This window comes from Thermobia domestica, chromosome 18, assembly GCF_964235325.1.
Source record: "Thermobia domestica chromosome 18, izTheDome1.hap1.1, whole genome shotgun sequence".
In the NCBI taxonomy this organism is placed as follows: Eukaryota; Metazoa; Arthropoda; class Insecta; order Zygentoma; family Lepismatidae; genus Thermobia; species Thermobia domestica.
This window is the reverse complement of record NC_137471.1, coordinates 95,581,981-95,608,533: the sequence shown is the minus strand read 5'-3', so window position 1 is coordinate 95,608,533 and position 26,553 is coordinate 95,581,981. Positions and strand designations below refer to the sequence as shown.

General features: G+C 36.6%; 1 protein-coding gene across 1 annotated transcript in view; it reads right to left on the bottom strand.

Moving 5' to 3' along the window:
• Nucleotides 1-26,553, bottom strand: part of Psa (puromycin-sensitive aminopeptidase) — a 379,421-nt gene that overhangs the window by 58,054 nt on the left and 294,814 nt on the right. Inside the window, exon 13 of the mRNA XM_081746220.1 lies at nt 6,077-6,199. Coding sequence (XP_081602346.1) covers nt 6,077-6,199 — 123 coding nt within the window. The remainder of the gene's footprint in view (nt 1-6,076; nt 6,200-26,553) is intronic.

The following is a 26,553-nucleotide window of genomic DNA, read 5'->3' as shown; positions in this document are numbered from 1 at the left end:
CTACTACTTTTTCGTTCTATTTTGCTTATTGTTTTCAGTGTTAAACTCTACACATTACTTTCTTTGATGATGTGCATCATCAATTGCTGGGTGTATGTATACATTTGTTTCACATTAATACCACAAAGGTATCATTTTGATGCGGCATACTCTAACACAATGACAAGGAAAATACTTTCTTTCACCAAGGTATTGTGGTTCTCCAACGTAGCCTAAGGGTCTATAATATTATTTTTACATTTATGAATCAAGTATCTACTCACACAATACAAATTCTTTTTAACAATTCAACAAGAGGAACGGAATAGAAAGGAGTAATTTAATAAAACTGTTATTTTCAATCGCACACAACAATGTTTATGAATATGATTGTATTAGCCAGTGCCCTAAGTTACAATTTTTTTCTGCAGGAGACAAGCCTTGATATTTGGACTTCTGTAGAAAAAATATAAAGTTTCTACTCCCTAATTAATGAAATATGAAATTTGGGCTGCTGGAGAATTTAAAACCTTAATAAATACTGGCTGAACCTGCGATGTCTACTCAGCGCATCGTTCTGTTTTGACTATAAATCTCCTTCCCACTGTGCATATCTCCTTACTCACACAAGTAAAGGATAGGAGACTCACAAAGAAAATGAATTGCTATGTATAGATGTTGGAGTGAGTTTGTAGCAAATTTGTAAAAGTAACACGATACGATATCAAGTTGAAATATTTTTTTCTGATAAATCCATATTCGTCCGAGTACGCCTCATTGCGTCTGTTGAGGTCTTTGAAGTTGCCAGCATGCAATAGGTTTCGCCACTCATATTTAAACAAAGTGTCTGCAATGTTCGTCAACACGCCAACTTCTCTACTGGTTGCCTAACATCCCAATTTCGGCCTGCAACAATGTTAATCTTATGGGCTCAAAACGGTCCCTAAAATGTTGAATAGAACAAAATAACGACACAGTTTTTGAAAATTTGAATGAGAACTGTACAATCTACACAAAATTTGGAATCGATCAGTGAAAACGGCACGTTTCTAGCACTTGTGGTTTTCGAGATCTCATTGTCGAAAGGATTGCGGACAAACATATAAACCTAGCATATTAATATTATTTTAATATATAAATCACTTTAATATATAGATTAGCTGAACCTGCGCTCTCTACACTGCGCATCATTCATATATGAGCATAAATCTCTTTGTAATTCCTTACATCTGTACATGTCCCTTTACAAACACAAGTGAAAGACGTCTTGATTAAAATTGGCAAGATATACCGTAGTGGTGTCCAATTATAATGAGCCTGAGGGCCATAACCGTATTAACTAGTAAAGTGGAGGGCCGAAGCAGCTGCTACAACAACAACAACAACTACTACTACTACTACTACCACTACTACTACTACTACTATTACTACTACTACTACTACTACTACTACTACTAATAATAATAATAATAATAATAATAATTATTATTATTATTATTATTATTATTATTATTATTATTACGCTAGAAAAGAAAAATATAAAAAATGTTATATAATTTGAAACATTATATACCTATTCAATGTGACAAATAAGGGTGATTAGCAGCGTTTACAACTGCTGGGATATCTACACCCAATCCTGTTGTTGTGAGCTGCAGATGATGTAAAAGAGAAGAATCTTCAAGGCAGCTTCTGAAGCGATTCTTCACAATTTTCATGGTGGAAAATGCACTTTCACATAAATAAGTACTATCAAACATTGACACTCTTTTCCGACCAAACACCAAGATTTAGGGAAAGGTGTTACCGTGGATTCCAGCCCCTTTTTACTGTACAGAATCGCTAAATGGATGCCTTATTTCGAAAGAGGAGTGCAAACATTAAAAGAATGAATAAATATAAAAATAGTATCAGTAATAAAAATCGTAAATCGTAAATCGCAGAAAATGGTTTGGCGGGCCGCCATTTGGAGATTTTTTTCGATTACTTTTTCAATATCTCACACCGTTTGCAAGATTTGAGCCTACTTTCGATTGGAGTTTTTAATTAATATATGATCAGTGGTATCTTTCTTCTTACACGAAGTATTTAACAAGCAAACAAACACAATTAATTATAATGCCAGTGTTATATGGTGTTAATTGGGCAAAGCACTCCAGACAATAAAGATTCAACTTAGACTCGAGAAATGGTTATCCTTCGTTTTTCACTATCATTTGGCCATGAAACAAACACCTGAGTGATATGCAACTCAGGTATACAATCATGTGGTGTTGGAATGTATAATGCGTAGGATATGGTGTTTTAGTTTTTCTTATTTCAACACTTTTAGTGTTCCCGTAAAAATGTAATAAAGAAATAATGCCAATGTTTTTTAATTATTCACTTAGAACTGGACAATCTACGCAAATTTTGCAATCGATCGGTGAAAACGTCATCTTTCTAGAGCCTGTAGCTTCCGAGATCTCATTGTCGAAAGGATTGGTCACAAACATATAAACGTTCACAAACGTATAGTCTAAAAGAACTCTAAAGATGGCAGCACAATTCATTTGCATTGATTTTGCAGAAGGCTTATTCAAATACAAAGGCTTTGAACAATAATTTTACAAAGATAAACTTTAAGAAAAAGATTATTTAAATTATTTATTTATAAAGTGCACATATTTTAAAATATTTGTCTCTGTTACACGTGAAATCACAAATAATCTTAAATCAAAGGTTTTAAATCAGAAGTTAGAGGTTGGACCTCTGGCGCTTTTATTACTGTTGTAGCATTTTAATAGATAGATTTTTATTATCTCTACGGGCCCCAATTTGCGTTTTACAGAAATACAGCCCAGATTACATTCATGCTTCACTTTGGGGAAATATATTTTGCTTAGATGATAGGGCAGTACCAACTTAAATTACCTTCAGTTTTTTTTCTCGAACGTATAATACATTTTAATACAAAATCGAAATATACTAACGATGCGATAGGTTTTCCTTGGAATATCAGCCTTAAAAAAGCCACGGTTTAATAGTGTCATGAGAACGGAAGGAGCCTTTTAAAGCTTGCTGAACTCTTAAAGACTTACAGAAATCACTTATTTTTCGATCTTTTGTATCACAAACTGTACAAAATAATTATATGGTTCACAATAAAAGCTAAGAGACAAAACACCCGTGTACCGCTTGTTGTACGAAATATTTCAATATTAAAGAAGAAAGAAGAGAGAGAAAGAAAAGTATAAACGAAAGAAACCACTTCCAGTCGCAGAATAAAACTTCCTCTCTGTTAAAAAGGAAAAGCTTTTTAAGAAATCAACATGTGCTATCAATTTTTAGCATACAATGCATTAACTAGCAAAACGCATGCGACAATCCTCCAATTTAGTTTCTTAATCACATACTCACTCATTTAGGATTTTTGACATTATATATCTTAAATACAGACTCAATGATAATTTATAAAATATACCTATGCACAATTATCATAGTTCCGTATATTTGCTCCAACTATTTTAAGAGTTTATTCTGATAGTTTTGACATATCCATAGGGTTAAAATACGTTTAAGCTCTTAAGTTGTGTAGTGGACTAATAATAATGAATTTACATTGTGCAAAACTATGTGCAGAAAACAAATCCTTTGTTACATATTCATATCATGACATCCATTACAGTTTTACTTTGAAGGAAATACTTGCGGAATAACATTATTGGTTTTGAGAATTTAAACTTCTAGTTCTCGTGCTTTTATAAGCTATAAATGTAAAGAGTAACTCAATCATAAACTGTTTATTAATTCAAATTAAATTTACTTTAGTAGGATTATAACTTTTTACGAATCAGAACAAAAAATTAGGTTCATACAGGTCAGTTCAATATTTGAAAAATATTACATCATTGAATTGGAAAGTGTAGTAAACAACGGCAAAACACAAAGACGTTTTTACAATCAATCCAGTATGTACATTAAATATAGTAATAACTATAAAAAGATTATTTGAGTTTCAGAATTAAATGTCAGTAATTGCATTAGTATTCTGGTAATTTTATAACTTCCAGAAAAAAGGGAAATTAGGTTTCGATCATCTCGAACACCGCTATACATCTTGGATCTTTCTCTCAACTACTATCTTATGACTAGTTTGACCCTTTTATATTTATTTTACTTGCCATATAAATACTTCAGTATGATTTAACAATCTTCTTACGAGGCACTCAAGGCTTGAAGAGAACTGAGATTTAACGAGCTGATTTAAATACGGAATGGGAATTCTTCATATATTGTGATGTATTAAAGCAAATTTGGAAAGCAATATAATAGTCAAATCATTCTTCTATATATGCCAACTTAATAGTTTAAGTACACGTTAATTTATTATTATATATTTGCAAAATTTTGTAAACAGAATTACCATTGCCATGTTGTCGTTTTCTTTACAAACTGTGTACAAATTCTAAATATTGTGGAAGATTTAATTTCAATTGACAAAATTATTTTAATTTTACAGTGTTCTGAGTGATTACAAGTGACAACACTAGAAAGTGTAGATGCACTTTGACTCTAAAACGTTGTGCCAGATTAAGCACTTTCAGAACATTCTTTAATTCAAAGACAGAATATTTGTTTATGTGTTTGACATTACCAGTTATCTCCTTGGCTTTTTAATAGCTGGTGTTGAAATATAAATATTTTATTAGAAGTTTAACAACCAAACAAGAATTGTCAGCATGTATTACTATAATTTCTTCAAAACAATATTAAAATCATGAGCTTTAGTTATTTCCAACTATTAGCTTTATTAGTTATTTAGCTTTAGTTATTTTTCCTGGCTTAGATTTAAAAAAAAAAAAAAAAGCATTCACGATAAATAATGCCACTTTGAAAAACTACTAAAAACACGCATCTAGTCTGGGATTAAACCTAAATATACGAGGTGGACACCAAAATTACTTACGTTTTGTTCTGAGGTCCACATTTTTTGCCATTCCTTGTCATGTCATGCCATGAGGTCCATTTTTGCCATGGCATGAGGCCCACATGCAATTTTTATTAATATGCATTATGTCACTTTCCAATATGTGTAACATATTGAATAAATCCACTACTGCTCTATCTAGATAAGCCTATTCACTTGTGGTTGCAATTTGTTCACTCTTTCCATATCGTCCACTCTGTTCCCACTTCCTACAGTGTCCACTTCGCTCCCGTTTCCTACAGTTTGTGCCTGTGCTTGTGTTTTACCAGTTCAATATAAACAAAAACGAAAGAGCATTTAGACTCACTAAAATGGACAGTAACGGAGAACGAATTCGGTACTTCAACAGTTACAAGATAAGCAGATACTCATATCGATTATCTCTAGTCTTGTATGGGTTTGTGCATACGTATTTATGAACTTTTCTTTCTATTCATTTCATAAAGGATCAGCCTGCATCATGTAACTAATACATTTAACATTTTTGTGTTAAGGATATTCTTCTTCATGGATACTTTCTCATCTTTGATACAGGATAAGGGGTCTCGATTTCCATTAGATCATATGTGGTTATGGATTCCATGTTAAATTGTGTTGCAAATAGATGTTCAACTATAACGAATCAACCACATAAAAATATTGTACCGTTATAACTTTTAACAGTAGCTTCCTACAAATTCTTGTCGAACACAAAAGCAGAATCAGCCACAAAAGTGGTTTGATCAATGATTTTTTAAAGTCTAACCATGCCAGGGGCCTGATTCCCTATTAGTCTTTACAAAATTTGCAGACCGCAACGCAATGCAAACTTTTAGTGGTGAGACTATCAAAAGATTTTGCGGATGATGGATAATTCCAAAACGAAAAATTTGCATCACTGACGTCATATCGCAAAACCAGTTTGTAATATCGAATATTGCAATGTAAAATGCAAATTTTGCGTTGCGTTGACGCAAACCAATATCTAATACGCCCCTTGAGTTCGTAAAACCCAATTTATCATATAAAATTATGCTTATAGACAAATAATATCTCATAGTTCCATATAGATTAAAAATCTAGCAACGTAATTTTCGTTGAAAGTTTTGAAGTTTTGTAGTCATTTATACAGTACAATTTTACTCTTACCTGATAACGATTCATGAGCTCGCTCCATTTTTCCTTGAAGAACTTCCATGCCAATTCTCGTCCTACTTTCGTTCCCGCACAAGAAATTATAACAAATACTGAATCTTGCGACCTCACTTCCTCCTGAAAAAAAAAAAAAAAAAAAGAAAATTATACATTAAAACATCATCAATATATATCACTATTTTGAAATATTAGTACAATTCGGTGCTAAATGTGACGAAGCCACTAAAATTGGCATCCAACCAATGCCAATAACTGATAGTGTTGCCAAAGCATAGTACTGGAAATTAGCGTTCTATTTGGACAAAACACTATGACCGTCAGCATAGTCACAACGTCGCACGTTTTGAACGGACTGTGTATTTTCTCAACTTTTAATCATGATGCAAAATTATTATTTTATTCATATAAAAGGAGAAGTTATTTTTCTTGCTTCGCTCTGAACGCTTCCGAGTTGGTGAGAAACTCTGTACTTTCTTTGCCTGCAGGTGTTCCTCAGACTTGTCACCATCGATAATACAAAGATATTTTTTCTGAACCAAACGCATATCTCATTAGCAAAGTACTTCGGAACAGGAAACTTTTTTCTTTCCTTGAGTGGAGTTACCAACTCATGATTTTCGCCACTGAGACTATTTTGTATATATCCTTCATATCAATAATTATTAACGCTTGGAAATCTTTTTAGATACGAAATTGTTACATTGCAAGCAGGGGTACGTTGAACGTTGTATTCCCACGCACTAATGTTTTGTTATCTCAACTATCGTGGGAGCAATGCTCATCGTCTGTATGAATTGGGGACAGAATGGTTAATTTCCACAATTGCCAATGTGCATTCTTTTATACTAAACTTGTTTTGTATCGAACTATGAGGTGAAAAATCCATCAGTTATGGACTGAATTCTTAAAGTTGGTCTGCAACACTTATTTAATTGCAATCTCCAGTGTTTTGCTACCACAAAACTAAAACACGTATTACCAGAACTATTAAATATACCACAACTATATTTGTATCATGTATGAATGTACAAACTTCTATATTTATCTTATTAAATTTTAAAATACGCTGCCAACCAGAGACATGACAAACGGGGTTTTCCCAGGTGTTGGCAGAAGCGTGGAGTTGGCGCTGGGTATTGAGAGAAGCAGGAACGAAAAGTATACGACAAACGAACTTACTTATGTGGTAGTATGTGATGGTTATGAAGAAGTATTAAGTATTTTGTGGAATTATAATTACAGCATCAACTGGAAAAGTGAACGAAGTGTTGTTCCAGTAACTACTTTATAAAGTGCATCGTTTTTGGAGTTGCAGAGCCTTGTCGAAAGTTGGTGTTCCCTCCAACCCCCACACTCATTACCCCTATTTCGCAGTGAAAGCCCACCTTCAACGTGAATAGTGATTTAGTGAATGAGATAACAAAAATAACCAAAGGGCTATCTTCTCAGTGTTTTCATCTACCATATTATATATATATATATATATATATATATATATATATATATATATATATATATATATATATATATTGGGTGTTGTAAAATAAGTGTTACAACTCTTCGGAGGTAACTCCTGCCACTGAAACAAGAAAAAAGTTCTCTTGAACTTTCGGCTATCGGACATAGTTTCGGATCTACAAGGTGCCGAAAGCGTAGGAAAATGACTTTCGGACGCCAATAGTTCGGAAACTATCCAACGTAAAGAGGACGGGTAAAAAATTCACTGAAGAAGTCACACCTGCTGTATTGAATTTTGCATGTTTTACAATCCTACCATGCACGCGCAAGGGATTTCCCAAAGGAACGTAGGGAGTTCCGGATAATCTGCCAAATGGAAATTGGTTTAAATGGATATGATTGATGGGGTTTCTATCAGGTAACAATAATTCGTTTGTATTAAGTCGATATCTGGAACAAATACAAAATGGCGGACACCTTCATGCAAGTTGTGTGTGGTTGCATAATCGCCAGGTACTGATGCTGGCCAACAGTGACGTTCTGAGTATTAAGTGTAGCGAATTTGTACTCAAATGCTCTAGAAAGACATCTGGAGTGTCGGTAGAGAACAACAGATGAAACAGGATGATTCACATGTGTGGAAACACTTAAAGAAAAATGCCCAGAAATGCACTCATACTCAGTAAACGTGAGTTCCGAAATGTAAGGAATAGCATCAAGAGCATGTAAGTCATTGCCTATTCACCAATAATATTCCCTCAATCCGATGCAATATGGTGTGTACGGTTGCATACCAATAAGGATGCAACAACTGAGGCCAAGTTGAAATTGTGCAAGGGGACTCACTATGAAACTGGGTAAACTAAATGAATGTCACTAGTGGGATCGCATTATCGATATTGAAATATGGCCAATTTGCGTGTTGATATCAACATGTAGCTAATGGACAAATGTCAACGTCCCACTACTGCTGGTACACCGTCCCACGTGCGAAAACTAGGAAAATAACGTTGTACATTCTGCTATTACATCTGGTATACTTTTTAGTAGAACGTAACTAAAACACGATTGTATCAATGTGCCTCTTTGTTTGGGACATTGTCCCGCAATCGACACATATGAAAAGAAATTTCTTAATCCATGGTTCAAATTCTGCTAGAGCGTGAAAATAACAAACTTATATCATGTCCCACGTCTTCTGGGACATACGACGTGCTCGAAATATAGGAAAATATCTCCAGAAATTCGTATCCTACACACAGTGCACATGCCAAGACAAAGACGAAAATAAACTAATTTGGCTCATGTAACACTACTGCTGGAACACCATACATATGGAAAATAAAACATGAGAAATAGGAAGAAACGTCTTAAAGCTCTGATTGTTTACAACTGTGCAGTAGGACTAACGAAATGAAACATACACGCATGTCGGGAGGTTGTAAAAGAGCCCTTGCCAAACCAAGTGGGTACTCCTCAAAGAAATGAATACAGAGAAAGTGAGGCTCCCACGAAGCCTCAGAGCTAGAGCGCTCGCTTTCGCTCGAGTGGTAGCAGTTTCCAATCCTACTGGAAGCCCAAGGCCTCAGATTCAAGACCCGAGTAGTTATTTTCCTATTTTTCGCACGTGGGACGGTGTACCAGCAGTAGTGGGACATGTTGACATTTGTCAATTAGCTACATGTCGAAATCAACACCCACATTGGCCATATTTCAATATCGATAATGCAATCCCACTAGTGACATTCATTTAGTTTACTCAGTTTCTTAGTGAGTCCTCTTGCACAATTTCAACTTGGCCTCAGTTGTTGCATCCTTATTAGTATGCAACCGTGCACACCATATTGCATCGGATTGAGGGAATATTATTGGTGAATAGGCAACGACTTACATGCTCTTGATGCTATGACTTACATTTCGGAACTCACGTTTATTGAGTATGAGTGCATTTCTGGGCATTTTTCTTTAAGTGTTTCCACACATGTGAATCATCCTGTTTCATCTATTGTTCTCTACCGACACTCCAGATGTCTTTCTAGAGCATTTGAGTACAAATTCGCTACACTTAATACTCAGAACGACACTGTTGGCCAGCATCAGTACCTGGCGATTATGCAACCACACACAACGGACATGAAGGTGTCCGCCATTTTGTATTTGTTCCAGATATCGACTTAATACAAACGTATTATTGTTACCTGATAGAAATCCCGTCAATTCATATCCATTTAGACTAATTTTCATTTGGCAATTATCCGGAACTCCCTACGTTTCTTTGGGGAATCACTTGCGCGTGCATGGTAGGATTGTGGAACATGCAAAATTCAATACAGCAGGTATGACTTCTTCAGTGAATTTTTTACTCGCCCTCTTTACGTTGGATAGTTTCCGAACTATTGGCGTCCGAAAGTCATTTTCCCATGCTTTCGGCACCTTGTAGATCCGAAACTATGTCCGATAGCCGAAAGTTGAAGAGAACTTTTTTTTTTCTCAGTGGCAGGAGTCACCTCCCAAGAGCTGTAACACTTATATATATATATATGTCTATTCAATAAATAGGAATTCGCCCAAGGTAATATTATCTTTTTTTTATTTGTGTGTGTGCGAATGCTTATGGATCGTCAGCTTGTCAGTCGTATATATGCAAGTGTCGGTACAAAAGTGAGTATGATTAAACCTGAGTTTCCGAACCACTGATGCTACTTATGTCATATCGCTTATTTTATCTTATTACTGTCAATTTGCGCTTGGAGAGAACACAAGCTCTGACCCAGGTTGTTATCAACTGTTTCTTTAGGGAATACTCTGGAAGCCAGTACGCAAGGGAGACGGTAGGTAGCAACACTTACTCTCAATAGCAACGCTCAAAAGTACCAGGCTAGACATATTCTTAAACGCTTAAAGCCTGAAGTGAGAATCACAGTAAATAAGGATAAATGAAATTCATCCTTATTTGCAAGCGGAAACTTTGTGAACAGTTTCTCTAGCGAAACTTTCAGGTGTTAAAAACAGTTATCAATATCTGGATTAACCCCACAAATCTGAGATATGGTTTCAATCTCCTTCACCCACATTACATGTTAATACTAAGGTTCAGAAGCCGAAAGATGATACTAGACTAAGATGACGCTGGGTGAGTGAAGTTAGAACAACAACAGTTCATCTCTGCCTTCAATTTTAAACTTTTGCATGAGAGAGCAGTGCCACAACTAAGAGCACTGCGAAACAAATGCGTGGATAGGCTAGTCGCCTTAAAACCGGAGATAGGGCACCTAAATTAAAAATTAATTTACGGAATGGGAGAAGTCTCTTCTCCAAGATTTAAGAAATCCCATAATTGAGATCGGCAGAGAATGACACAATGACTGTTTTTCAAGGTTACACAGACACTATTCTCCTTAATTTTCTAAAGTGTCGCAATAGAGTGACAAGCGAGCGCTGAAACGTAGATATTTAAAAGAATCAGAAAAAAACACCAGTAAAATTCTAATAATAATCCTCATTCAGGATAGCAATGTGTGACCATAAACATCTTTGCCAAAAATATCGCCAATTGGCAAATTAGGATATCAGTATGTTATTACATCCATCGTGCACTCCAGATTTGACATGCTTCCGAATTCTACTCTTTGGTCTAATAAAGTACAGTCTTCGAAGACAACGAATAAAAAGAGAACTGAGAAGGGACGCGACAGAAGGATAGTGAGACAAAAAAGAGGAAGGGGACGATAGATTACAGTCGAGGGGCAATATTGTAATAGAGGATTGCTACTCAAGATATCAGGTTAGCTACGATCCATGGTAGATAGAAGTTTCTGGAAATGGGGGAGTACCTATGATGATAATGTATCCTTCACAATCCGTAAGAAAATTCAAGCATAACTAGATAAATCATGTTTAATCAACTAGCAGTATAATCAAAGGAAGATGGAAATTTTGTGTTAATTTCATCGAATCCAACTAGTCTTGATTGGCACCGACTATGTAACCGAACTCTGGGAAACGCATTGCCAATGATCAGAAAATAACCTGCCATTTTGACCTGAAAGATTACGAGCGACTGATCACTATTCCAACTTATTAACAATGTAACAGGAGAATTGAATTTTGTCTGTGGAAAGCAATATGTCGAAAATATTGATAATATTTTGGGGCATTTTTTTTTAATTGCCCACAGTAGTGCTTTTGTAAAACCCATACACAGACATTAGAATTTTCCATGATGAGCAATACACAAAAACATTAATCGCATTGTTGGGTGGTGATCCGTAAGCAACAGCTCAATACCATATAAATATGTCATTTTCGTAAATGATCTATTAATTGGAAGGTCCTCTTTAAAAAACAGCACTTTAGATTAATTAAAGGAAATCACTCACATGTTTATTCTCTAACAGCGTTGGAATTGAGGAAAAAATCAAGGTACTCATTTATTTGAATGTTAAATTATTTGCTACACTACAATTTCATACACCATTAGAAAATGAAGACAGATGTTTGATACAAATGTGTGTGCCATTACTTGAGAGACATTGAAAATATTCTATAGACCCATGTAGTAACTAAAGAAGATATAGGCAACATAACCGAATATTCGGCCAAACTGGAGAGTAATTAAACTTTTATGACTTTCCCACCAACTTCCGAACCCATTCATCAAGTCTTAAGCCATAATACTAAAAATCGATTACCTTCACACATCGATTGGTCATGCTGTCGATCACGACGCATAAGAAAAAGGCGTAGAATTGCTCTTAATAACAGGTAATAACATTAGGTAGTGAATATTGATGGGCGTTCCGCGGAGCTTCTTGAATCCTGATCGAGCGAACGAACGATTCTTTAGTCAGTTCCGCAGATGTACACATCTTCTCTCTTTCTCTCTCTTGGATGATTATTTCTCGTTTCCCTGCTTAACGAGTTTCCCTGCTTTTTCTTTAAAGATTCACTTCTTGACTCTCACTTGCACTACTAACGGCCACTGATAGAGTATTTCTCAATTTTGAATAGTTTCCGGTGTGTTTATATATCTGATTCATAAAGTAAACAACAAATACAGCTGTAACCTGTTAAGACATGCTGACCTTGAGAAAATCATTGCAATGATGTCCAAACTTGAAGTTTACAACTTGATAGATAACTTATCACCTTATAAAATTGAATTATGTTAGACAGGTACTGAGAATTGGTGGTATATTGCTTTTATACCTGTAATCTATTAAGGAACACTTACTAGTACCATGGTGAGATGGGTCACCAGAACCAACATTTAGCAACGTTTTAGTTGCTGCCTCTTGAATGGCATCAGAAACCGATTACATCATCGTATTTTCAGTCTCTATATCACAAAATCGGGGTAAATACTGATATATTTATGCAACTGTAAAGTATTTCTGAACATATGTTTGACTAACAGGGGAGTCCTACTTCCCTTTATTTTTAACAAGAAAGACAAATAATAAGATTTATTCTATACACGATTTTTCCCCTCTATTTTAAGGTCACGAAAATTCAGAATTACAATAATAGTCTGTTCTCACGAGGACAATAAAAAATCCTTGTTAGAATTACTGGAACAGGAAATCGAACCTGTAATGTCTTAAATATGAAGAGAGAGAAAGAGTTGCAACCTCCGTTAGTTCTTTAGTAGCATCCTACACTTTAATGGAATTTTATGTAAAACACCTGGCGGCCTAAATGGCCAGATATTTCCGTCGTAGTGTTTTGTCAACACCATAAATACTTTAAGACTCAAAATATACTCTTAACAAGTTCTTAATTTTTACCGTAAAATATTCTGCAATTGTGGACAACAGACTTTCATCGTTAATTTTCAACGTTCTATCTCTCTCTTTCTAAAAAAAAAAAACTGCATATGAAATTGTTTCTTCGATAAAATCATCACAGAAATCTTATTTTAAGCGTTTCACGTTTCTGTTTACAACTTTGAACATGTATTAAACGAACGTAAAAGTTAGATTATATTTCCTCATAATGACCCTGTTTTCTACGTCATATTACAAAACCAGCGATAACTTCACAAAGTCTCTGATTTTTTTTTCTTTTACAATGTATATCACACTTCATTATTCACACATTGAATATATTTTATTAAATTTAAAAACTCTTGATTCATTACTGCATTCTGATCTACAGCTTTTATTACATTTTGTTAGAAATAGTTGTTACGTAGTTTACCAATCAAGAACAAACACAGTCCACAGTAAGAAAGCTTAAGAAGTAAAATATACTTTCAACCACAACGTTCGCCAATGAGACGAAACCTTATTTAATTACTTGTACCCTGGAATAACAAAAAAAGTCATGTTTGTTACGAAAAGATGTAATTAGCAAGATATGTACTACTGATAGAAATCGGTTCAAGCTGGGCAATAACCGTTAGTGAGCTATTGATGTCTGCTTCTTTGTTATGAAAAAAAAAAAAAAAAAAAAACAGCCGTTGTTAATATAGGCTAAACGGTTGGCGAGATTTCAATGTAATCTGGTAAACAGGAAGGGATCCTTACGCCTATCTGTGGACAGTCACGAGCGAACCTATTGCATTTGTTAGGTGATACTAGATGACTTTAAATCGTTCAATTCATAATATCCGAACTGTGGAAACAACAAATCTGCATCAAATTCTGCAATAATCTGAAACATTCGTTCCTGGAAACCACTGGGATAATTAGAAAAGCTTTCGGAAACAATTTAACGGATGAATATCACAAATATAGACGTAATACAATCGTTTCAGAGATGATTGCGAATCATAGCAACTGAAGACTACATTATCTATGAACGTATCATCATCACGAGTACTACTCCAGATCATGAAGTAATTAGGGGGTATAATCTCAATGTTCTCTGACTGCTGAGAGATATAAAGGACGATGATTTATCAGCTTGATCAGTCGATGTGAACACACCAGATTGCTTTCGGTAAAAGAAAATTCACGCTGTTCGCTTATGGAGACCACTACAATGCACCTTGAGATATATTTTAGAAAGCGGAAGAGATAATACAAGAAATGTGTAAGGAGCAATACGCTTACTCTGAAGGAGACTGTAGCACAACTGTTCTTGATACCTGAATATTACTTGATATTTACATAGCTAGATAATTTGCAACAGATCTTTAATATATAATTTTCTTCTCTAATTACGAAATAATTACTAATTTTTTTTGGAAGTTATTACCTTGTTTTTCATCACTTTTAAATATTAACCAGCAGTCTAGGAATTAAATTCTACCGGGGTTGGAACACTGACTCAGTGGTATAGCGCTCAATTCTGATGTTAGGGGTCCTTCTGGTTCGATCCCCGGCTAAGTGAGTTTGTTGTGGACAACATCGTGTTCATGGGTTTTCTCGAGTTTCTCCCGTTTCCTTTCACTTTCCCACCCCACCAACTTCTTCACCGCTTAAGTGTAGGAGCTTAAACTAGAAATTTCATTTTATTTCGTTTCCATTCTGCCAGAGGCGAGATAATTAAAAAGAAAACAAGAGTAGGATTTGAGTACAAAATATTTTAAAATTCACACAACAATAGTTACTTTGATCATGGTTTATCGAACTACTTGTCTATAATAGATAAAAACAATATCACAGATTCAATAGAAGGTATGTTCGGTTCGGTTCTTTTTCACCGTGCTAACTGGATCCCACAAAGATATGCGATTCATTTGAAAGATCACCCGTCACACCGTGACCACTTACAGCACTCACACAAGGAACAACGTGATCACTATACTTTACCGTCCTAATGAAGTACACATTTTTCCAACATAATTACATGGAAAACATGCGGATGAACTACTTCTGAACACGTACATTGATCCTCAACAACCTATTAATATTACCGTATAGATTTATTGTCTACGAGTGCATATTGCTACAGCTCGCATGAAGTTTAGTGCACTCCTTAAAAGAACTCAGTATTGCCAATTGGAAAACAAAGAAAAATCCAAAGATACGGTATTTAATCACACATCTCCGTGATTTACCATTTTTATAGATGTTCTATTCAGTAAATAGGCAGTATGGCAACATAATCTTATTCACTAATATGATTTACCAGACCTTAATCTTAACACAGAGCCTATCAATTGTAAAATTCTTCTCCCATACATTTCAACACATTTCTAAAAAGTACATTCTCTTTTAAAAAACAATATTCTGACCAATTTCTCACCATTTTCTTAAAAAGTAGAAGTGTTTTTCTGTTATCAATATTGGTTGTTTCTCCAAAGTCTTCAGCCAGTTATACACTATAGGTTAAAATCGTAATTAAAAGTTCTAAATGATTACATTTATCAAATTTATTTTATTTATTAAGTCATCGCGTATTCTTTTAGTTCGCCCACTAATCACCACAAACTAAAAACACAATTATATAATTATTCAAGGGCTTCGTTATATACATCAATAAATCACTGAGCAGCAATTGACAGCGAAGGAAGCATAGTCTACTAATGTGACTTTATTATTACGAAGTAGCGTGAAGGTGACATACAGAGACGTTTGCGTTTTATTATTATAATTTATTAACTTCCCCGATCTTCTTCACACTGACATTTAGAAGTTTTAAAACTCTTTTATGCACTCACTGACGAAAAAAAGCGCACAGAATGAATGGAGGGAATGAAATGAAACTTCACGGGTTGAGGATCTTACAACTTTATTGTAACGATTACAATATCAGATTAATTCGACAACGAATTTGGATGTACGAGCGATACACGTGTTGCACGTCGGTAAGTTGTAGTACATCTCCGGCATGGACACATGAGTTGATGCGGCTTGAAAAGTAAATCGTAGAGCCATCGTATTGTTGCCTTAGGCAAGTGAGTCCATAGCTACTGTAACTGCCCCTCGAGGTCTTACAGATCGGTGGCGGCGCGGAGTTACGTTCGAGCTGGTAAAAAAAAAAAAAAAAGTATTCAATTGGCAGAGATCATGCGACCTAGCAGGTCAAGCAAGATCCTCAGCATGACGTAGACAATAGATAAACGCACGTTCTGTGTATGGTCAAGCGTTGTCTTATTGAAAGTTTGTAAAAGCGTGGTCTCACAGGGAGGGTACCACGTGCGGAAGAGGAATCTCAGGCACGTATCGCTGTGCCATCAAGGTTCAATGAATTACTACGAGAGGTGACCAAAAGTCATGCGCAATGGCTCACTATACCATGATGCCAGAAGTAACGCTGGCATACCGTTCCATAATACTGCATGGACCTCTTGCCTCGGTACCACCACCATACACACAATACATCTGTCATAAGGTATAATCGAGATTCATCACTGAACAAAATCCGTCGTCATTCATGAAGATTTAATGTTGCCCGAATGCGAGACCTCTTCACACTGTCGTTTATGTACTTGTGTTAGTGGCAACCTACGCAGAGAACGGTATATCCGCAATCAACCTGATACCAGTCGTCAAAACAGTATGCGATGGCACACAATACTGTAAGTCCACTACTTGTGTCTGGATGGCAGGCTCAAAGACGTAGGGTTACGTAATGCTTCACACACAATGCGGCGATCCTCCTGAGTTGTGGTCTGTCGTGGTCAACTGGAAGCTTCACGTCGTGTGTTGGTGCCTTCACGTATCCACTGGCCCCAACATCGACCGCAGACATCGGAATGCCCCATATGTCTGGCAATCACACGAAACGCCTAGCAGGCCTCATTCAACCACACGATGCGGCCCCTTTCGTTGCCGTCAAATGCTAGTGATGCTCTCTAATACGACGATGGGGTATTGTGAGTTTCTTGACCTTTCTGCGCGGTGCTGAACTACTCTCTCACGTTTCACAACTGACTAATAACTTACTGAATTTCTTACTGCAGACATTACTGCCTCTAATGGCCATTTGCGATGTTCCCGATCTTTGAAACTCTTATCGTTTACGTACTCTCCAAAGCGCTACACATTTACCAAATTACAATTAAATTAATGAATTTCTCTTTATGTTTCGATTTGTTTGTCAGTGTGTGTATTATTGCTTCGACATTGACACTAAGTTATATTTTGATACGTGATGTACGTAAATTTTCGTTTTGATTACAAGAAATTCGTTGAAAGACTATTTTCGTATTCACCTTGTCTGAAATTCCCAATTAATAAACTCATATACAGATACTTATCAATTTAACTGAAACATCTATAAAAAAAAAAAAATTAAAATGGCGTTGGTTCAACTTTCGTGCTCAGAACAGCTCTGATGTGAGGTGAAATGGAGTCATAAAGGTAGTCAATGGTAGCAATGAAATATTACACCGTTCCGCGTGCAGTGTATCACTCAGTTTCTTGAAAGAAGATAGAGTTGATTTTGATTTTAGTTTAGCGTCCCTTTCAGCAGCGAGGCTATATGAGACGTGGACCTACTGATTAACGTGGAATCCGAACCACATGAGCTCCCGCCGGGAATCGAACCCGGGTCTTCCACGCCAAAGGCGCGTACGCTAACCGCTTAGCCACGAGGGAGCTCAGAAAGAAGATAGAGGTGGAAATTGTGCTGGATTCATGTCTACAAAAAGCATCACAAATGTTAATTATGTTCAGGTCTGAAGATTGGGCGAATCAGAGAAGGTGTTTAACTTCATCCCGATATTCCCCAATCACTCCGCAAAAGCTCCAGCTGTGTGATTGGACGAACGAGCTATCATCCTAGAATATGGTGTAACAGTCCGGAACATCTGGACCATAGGACACACATGGGCCCCTAAAATGGAGACATTATCATAGGCAGTGACAACCGATAGTCAGCTTAGATCGCTGAAAACCAAAACAGTGCTGCCCACAGAATCACAGAGCTATCCTCATGTTTCTTGGTTGAACTGCGGATCATACGCTTCTTTGAGCGTCCGCTACACATAATTACAGACAGGGATTTGAAGGAGTGAACGACGACTTATCCGTTTACATTACACATTTTGTCATCAGTGGTCCAGGTTACTTGTTCGTGGCACCATTAGCATCGGCTAAAGCGTTATGGTCCTTAGATGTTTCGCCCCTGAAATGCGATCCCACATATCCATGTCAACTAATTTGTGGTGGACTGTGTTTGTCGACACAAGCTGTGTAAGATATTGCCTGAGTTGCTCAGTCACTTGTACCCTAGTCACACGAAAATTCTAAGTGACAATTGGCTTTAATGCTCAGCGGACCTATGACGTTTTTTTTTTTTTTTTTCAAGACTACTACTTTTTGTCGATACAGTTTTGCTGGGAATTTTGTATGCCGTCATCACCTCGGACACTATCCCTTGCGACACACGCAACATACTTGCCACTTTCACGCTTTCATCACATAGCGAAACGCCATTTGCCATCTTTCGAAATCAGAGGTCGGCTATTTTATACCATCACAGTTTGCTTAGTTCATTGCACACTACGTTTTACTGTCCCTCACTAATACAGAGTTTGCCCCAGCCCGGAAGTGTGGTCTTCACCTGATCGTTGTCAATTAATCTATCTGTCATATTTCCAACACCAGATGTTTCCATTAAGATTATAAGTATCTGTGCATACTCTACTCATTAATACACAAAATGATCTGCAAATATATTTTTGCATACAATAAATCCTATCTGTATCTTCTACTGGTAATATACATACTAAGTCCTTCGCCGGGAGACACACAGAGAGGAATATTTGAAAATTTAATGGCGTATTTTGAAAACATACGAGTTACATAGTTCAGAGTAGATATATAATTCATTTACGTATTTTGTTACTAATTGAAACTTACGTATAGTCGTAAAAAGCATCCTTCATTTGATTTTAGTTACTAATAACTTAGAAATCAAATGTCTGTAACGTCTATACACTACAGGGAAGTGGTGGTCTAACTCACAAGAGACAGGGTTGCCTCGGCTTGGCTTGTATGTGGTACTTTATTTCTTGATAACTACTAGTCACATCTGAACCAAGTTTGATGGACAAGTAGTCCATTGTGTAACGAATAAAGATCACTATATTTGATGGCCTAACTCGGTCAGGGACAGCTCTGCTTTGCTCGAGTCAGCAAGAGCCTTGCACACCGGGAGATTCTGAGTAAGGTTCACCACCAGTCCGAACCATTTTTTTTAAATAAATATACTTCATATTTAATGTTGTTTGTATTCATTCCCCATTAATGAAAGCATAGTAACTGAGAAAATATCAGTTTATCGCCATCATTAAGTCATCTTAAATGCAGTACGAATCATTTTTCGATATTTTCTGGTAAAAAGATATAGAAACGTTGGTTCTACTCACACGAAATGTGATGTAAATATATGTTCTCTGACAACAAAATTGTCAATTACAGCTGTGGTAGTAAAATGTAATAGTGCAGTCGCTTGGCACAAAAATATTTCTATTTTGGATACCAGTATGAAACTTGGCACATTTATTAATTATAACATGTTGAATGAAAATCCGCCGGGACACAAAACGGATGATTACCCCGTCGGACAGAATTCAAGATGGCGTTCAAAATGGCGGCACAAACTGAAAATACTCCAATTTTGCCGTTCTTCGGGCCAGTTTATATGTTCATTGGCATGCTAAATTCAAATAACGCGTTTTTACAAATATTAAGGTAATAGATTTACAAATATAAAGAATTATGGCATATTTACATCCATTTTAATGGAAAATTAAACATGCTATTTACTGTAATAACAACGAAAAAATCATTTTTAAAATTTTGAATGACGTGTTCAGACCTTATAAGTAAATCCAAAGGTATTATTGTAGTTAAGTGTTAACTATGTGTTTTTAAATAATTTCATGTTGTAGAACACTTATATTATCTTGCAGTTCTTGCAGATTAAACTGAAATACCAAGATGTCTAAAAAGAGAAAACTGGAATTAATTGAGTTTGATTCAGCAGTTCCACCCAATCCGGAGGTTAAATGGGAACAATGTATAATATGTCAAGAAGAAAATGAATCCACTGTCGTAAATGCAACGGATAGTGGACTGAAATCACTTGGTGAAGACTTAATAGAATTCTCTAACCTTGGAGCGTTGCCGAAATCTGTTCAAATTGTTCAATTACGAGATAGTGGTGGTATTGTTCAAAACCTAGTGTCAAATTCAGCAAAGTTTGATAAATCATGTCGTACAAAATTTGACAAACAGAAACTTGAGCATCTGAGGAAAAAGAGGCAGCAAACAATAGTTGAGTTACCTCCTGGGACATCTCAGGAAGTTAAAACAAGATTAAGTACACCAACTGTGGACATTAAAAATACGTGTTTATTTTGTGATGGAGCGGAAGAAAAGACAAGTTAGTATCTGCGCAAACACTAGAAATTGGTTCAACAATCATGTTTTTAGCAAAGGAGGTTCAAGACGACAAAATACTAATGAAATTATCTTCAATTGATTTAGTGGCACAGGAAGCGAAATATCATAAGCTGTGCTACGTGCGATTTAGGAACAAAGTTAAAAGTGAACTACGAAAAACGGGACCTAAAAGTGAAAGTGATATTAACAGATTTGTTTATGGTTCTGCGTTAGCTCAAATGGTAGAATACATTGAAGACATTTATTTGCCCAGTGATACTTCACCTGTATTTAAGTTAGCAACACATACGAGTCAGATGGAATGGAAAATGCGCAATCTAGGAATTCCAAATTAGTGCTGTTGAATTTTTGTGACATTTGCGGTTTTCGGTTTTTCAGAAAACCGGTTTTCTGAAAACCGAAAACCGCAAATGTGGTTTTCAAAACCGAAACCGCAAATGCGGTTTTCAAAACCGAAACCGCAAATGCGGTTTTCAAAACCGAAACCGCACATGCGGTTTTCAAAACCGAAACCGCAAAAGCGGTTTTCAAAACCGAAACCGCAAATGCGGTTTTCAAAACCGAAACCGCACATGCGGTTTTCAAAACCGAAACCGCAAAAGCGGTTTTCAAAACCGAAACCGCAAAAGCGGTTTTCAAAACCGAAACCGCAAAAGCGGTTTTCAAAACCGAAACCGCAAATGCGGTTTTCGAAACTGAAACCGCAAAAGCTCTTTTCGAAAGCGAAAGCCACCCGAAACCGTGTTTGCGGTTTTATAAGGGATTGCCCTTTTCAAAGCAGAAACAAAGTTTGCTGTTTTTAATTACACCTTTTAACAATTGTGAAAGCATCTATCGATCGAGACAAATGAATTGATTTATATGTGTGTTTTAACTTTTTTTTTTTTTTTTTTTTTTTTTTTTTGCTCCAAGGCTATTATGGTAATATGTGCAGCACAGTGCGAAAGGGATAGTTCGATGGTTGTACAAGTCACAGTTAAATTAGGGTTGCCATATTTTAAAATCAGAAAAGTGAGGGTTCTAAACCGTAAGTATTGATGTGAACTTCCGTTTTACAAATACTGCCCTGCGATCCTTAGTACTTTTTTTTTTTAGTTATTTCTTTGATGACACTTCCAATGTACTTTTCGGCTGCAGGGAAGCAAACTGGATCCCACCTGATTTTCATATATGTTGTAAATTAGACCACAAGGAACACGAATATGAAGGAATTTTGACATTTCGAATGTCGGAACTCGAGATATTCGAACATAAATTGACCATGGAAGCAAACTGGACTCTACCTGATTTTTATATATTTTGTAAATTAGACCACAAGAAACACGAATATGAAGGAATTTTGACATTTCAAATGTCGGAACAGGAGATATTCGAACATAAATTGACCATGGAAGCAAACTGGACTCTACCTGATTTTTATATATTTTGTAAAGTAGACCACAAGGTACACGTACCTGAAGGAATTTTGACATTCCGAATTTCGGAACTCGAGATATTCGAACATAAAGTGAACACGGAAGCAAACTAGACCCCAATTGATTTTTATATATTTTGTAAATTAAACCACGAGGAACACGAATCTGAAGGAATTTTGACATTCCGAATTTCGGAACTCGAGATATTCGATCATAAACTGACCAGGAAGCAAAAATGACCCCATTTGATCTTTATATATTTTGTAAACTGGACCAAAATGAGCAATAATCTGAACGAATTTTGACATTCTGACTTCCCGAACTCGAGATACTAGAACTTATACAGTAGTTTTATGTAATATGTAAAAAAGTAACGAAGAAAGTTTTGTCGCTTTTTGACCTATGACTTACAGCATCGATATATCACCTAAGACGTACCTGGAAGATCAAAAACAGTACCCATCAGTATCAATGACCTTCTGCCAACGTTCGGGATGGGCATGGATTCCTTCGCGGTAGAACTTGGTTTGCCGTGAAGCGAAGAAGGTATCAAGTGCATTTAGCACCTCTACTACGGAGTTGAACTGGAGTCCTCTAAAGTGAGTGTCCAAGGAAAGGAACAGGTGATAACAGGAAGGTACAATGTCCGGACAGTATTGGGCATGTAATAGTGTTTCCCATCCAAAGCGTAGGATGGTGTCCCGGCTCATTCTAGCTATGTGGGGTATAGCGTTGTTCCGTAACGGGGGAACCCCATAGCGATTGAGAAGTGTTGGCTCCAGGGTTTTGAGTTTTTCTTGAACACGGCTCAACTGCTGACAGTAGACAGTTGCATTAATGTTCTGCTCTGACCACCCGGTAGCAGTTCCCGATGCACGATGTCGTGAGCAGTCCACCAAACACACAGGAAGACTTTCTGCTGCATTGCTGATTTCAGCTGTTTTGGAACCAGTTCATGGGATTTTAACCAATGATGACGCCGTGGAGCTTCGTACAGGACCCACTTCTCAACACATGTCAACATCCTGTCCAGAAATGGCTCCTTCCTCAGACGAGACAGCAAAGAATCACAGGTGTCTGCACGCGTAGCCTTCTGGCCCGGAGACAAATCAGTGCTTCCCAAATTGATAGAGGTGCTGGCGAATGGTTTCTCCACTAACATTGAATGTTAGCCCCAGTTCCTCACATGTCTGTCCACAGTTCGGCTCAACTGCTACCTGAAGATCCTCATTTTGTACATGTGTTGGTCTTCCGGCACGTGTGGTGCGTCTTTCGTGAGTGTTTCGTCACCGTTCTTAAACTTGTTAAACCACCCTTGCACTGTCTGCGTAATAACGACACCTTCACGAAAGGCCTGAGGTATCTTCCGCTCTGCTGCAGTGGTGTTCGATCCAAGTTTGAACTCGTATAGCATACACGCCCTTATGACGCTCTGTGGAGGTTCCATATTCACTCAGTCCTTACACAAATTCACGTTGTAACTGAACTGCCACAACCAGGTAGAATATTGGATATACCCACATCAACAACTGACCTTCGCCTTATATCCATTCGCATTCAACTCACGGTATGAAGGTCAATTTAACACAGACCTCCACAAAAAGCGACAGAACTTTCTTGGTTACCTTTATATATCTCACAGGACATAATATGTTTCGTATAGAGAATATTGTGTTTTTTCATATAGATAGATAGCGTCTATATTAAACTTTAAGTTTTAATATCTCGAGTTCCGAAACTCGGAATGTCCAATTTCCTTCAGATTCGTGTTCCTTGTGGTCTAATTTACAAACTATATAAAGATCAGGGGAGGTCCAATTTGCTTCCCTGCATCCTACTTTTCAAACGAAACAGTTTTCCAGAGTGTACATTTTGCTTCAAACTGAGTTCTGCCCTGGCTAAGAAACGTAAATTCGCTTCTATAAGAGTCTTGAAAGTTACACTTGAAATTGTCGTTCGGCATTCTTGTAGCTTATGAAGGCATGATTAATTCAAGTATGTTTGTCACAACATCTACAAACGAATATTCATTCGTATAGAACTTCCAATACATTACATTAAAAAAACATGAACTACACAAAGAAAACCATTGTGCATTAGAGCAGATCTCTTATTAGCAAATGATTTTGCACACGCGCACTGCTCAGATAGCCCAGAGCCTGAGCCTGAGCCCGAGCGCGAGTTCAAATTTAACTCAATCGCGATTGAGATTGTCAGAGGTGTAACGGTTTACGTTGATTGTACCATACCAACTAAGTCCTCTTAGATTTTTCTCCAATCCCAAAAAGCGGGTGGTTTTTCGTAATTAAGATATGTTTAAGCGGGGGACGAATATAGAACCTGAAAATCGGGTGGTACCCGCTAAAATGGGTTAATAACCCAACACAAAGCTCAATAGAAATGAGGTATATCCCTATACACATGCAACTCATGAAATTCAATTTGAAATATCATCCACTTAGACAGTCATCTTTTATATTATTATTACTCTTTCGTTTCCCCTTGTTTTTAAAAATAGTACTGCCACTCTTTCTTTTGTTAACAAAAAGGCAGCACCTCATTTTCTTAATAAAAAAGAAAAAAAGAAAATCTCTATCTCAATACACAATGTTATTGTTGATTTGTTGCCACTCCGATAAATGTGAATGTTGTGGTTTTGCATGTGTTGACTGGCTTCTTATCGCAAGTCCCAGACACCTGCAGTAGTTTATACGTGAAGGAAACACCGATCATATTTTATTCTATCTTTTTACTTCCCAATAACGATAGCCGTGCCTCTTTGAGAAATTGCAACTTATTTTTTTATTCTGCCAATTGTAAAAGTATATTCACCAAGAATTTTCCCACACTTTAAGACATTTTAAGAAAAAATATCTTTTTTTCCTTCTGCAAATTTTGATCATTTTTTCCCTACGCCGAGGGAAATTTCCCTCCATCTGGCAACTGTGAGCCGGAGGGGGGACAGATTCTTTGCTGTTTTCTCGTCGTTACGTGCTGTCGTATTTTTGTGACATTTGCGGTTTTCGGTTTTTCAGAAAACCAATTTTCTGAAAACCGAAAACCGCAAATGCGGTTTTCAAAACCGAAACCGCAAAAGCGGTTTTCGAAACCGAAACCGCAAAAGCGGTTTTCAAAACCGAAACCGCAAATGCGGTTTTCAAAACCGAAACCGCAAATGCGGTTTTCAAAACCGAAACCGCAAAAGCGGTTTTCAAAACCGAAACCGCAAAAGCGGTTTTCAAAACCGACATTTCGGTTTTATGAAATTTCACTTTTTTCAAAAACCGGTTTTCGGTTTTTTCAAAAACCGACTTCAACAGCACTATTCCAAATGCACAAGTGAATCGGTCAAAACTAAAAGAGCAGCTAATATCTTTAATTCCAGGTTTGACTGCCACTAAGTCTGGAAGAGAAGTACTGTTGTACTTTGAGGATGTAACTGGAGAGGCTATACGTGATGCCATTGCATATAATGCCATGAGTGATGGAATGTGTTTAGCGCATGCTGCTCAAATAGTTCGTAGAGATTTGTTCAATGAATATCCAAAATTTGAGGGTTTGTTTGCAAAAGATTTTACTGCCAAAGAGTCAGTGAATGAAGCTCTATTATTGTTGTTACAAATGATCCTAGAAGGACCTGCACAAGATAAACAAGGAGATACTAATAGAAAACCCCTACTATCTATTGCACAGTTAATACGTTTTAATGCTACCAAATCGAAACGAAGGCACGAAACTTGTAATACTAAACATCTTATAGAACGAGAAACATCACTACCCCTCTATATTGGTCTCAAATTGTATTCAAGTATAAGAACCAGAAATTTTATTGATCAATTCCATGCTCTTGGCTTATGTGTTTCTTATGACAGAGTTCAGTTTTGTCAACAACAAATGTTACATGTCAAAAGTGTAACAATTTAGGAGGAGTAATTCCTGAATGCTTACTTGAAAAAATTTTTTACAACAGCAGTAATTTATAATACCGATCATAATCCTTCTTCTGTGACAGTTAGGGACTCATTTCATGGCATTAGCATTACCTTGATACAGCATCCAGATCGCACGGTAGCACAGAAAAGATATTTGCATATTGTAACTTCACAATGGACCAGCGAGGTAAAGAATGCGTTACCTTCTTCCTACACAACCGTATCCCCAATACGTTTTAATACAAAGTATTGTGAAATGCCCCTCTCAAGTGTTATTACACCACAAGAAATAGAAGGTTCTAATTCCACAGATATAATAACTTGGTTAGAATTAGTCAAAGGAAGCATCGAGAGCGATTTTA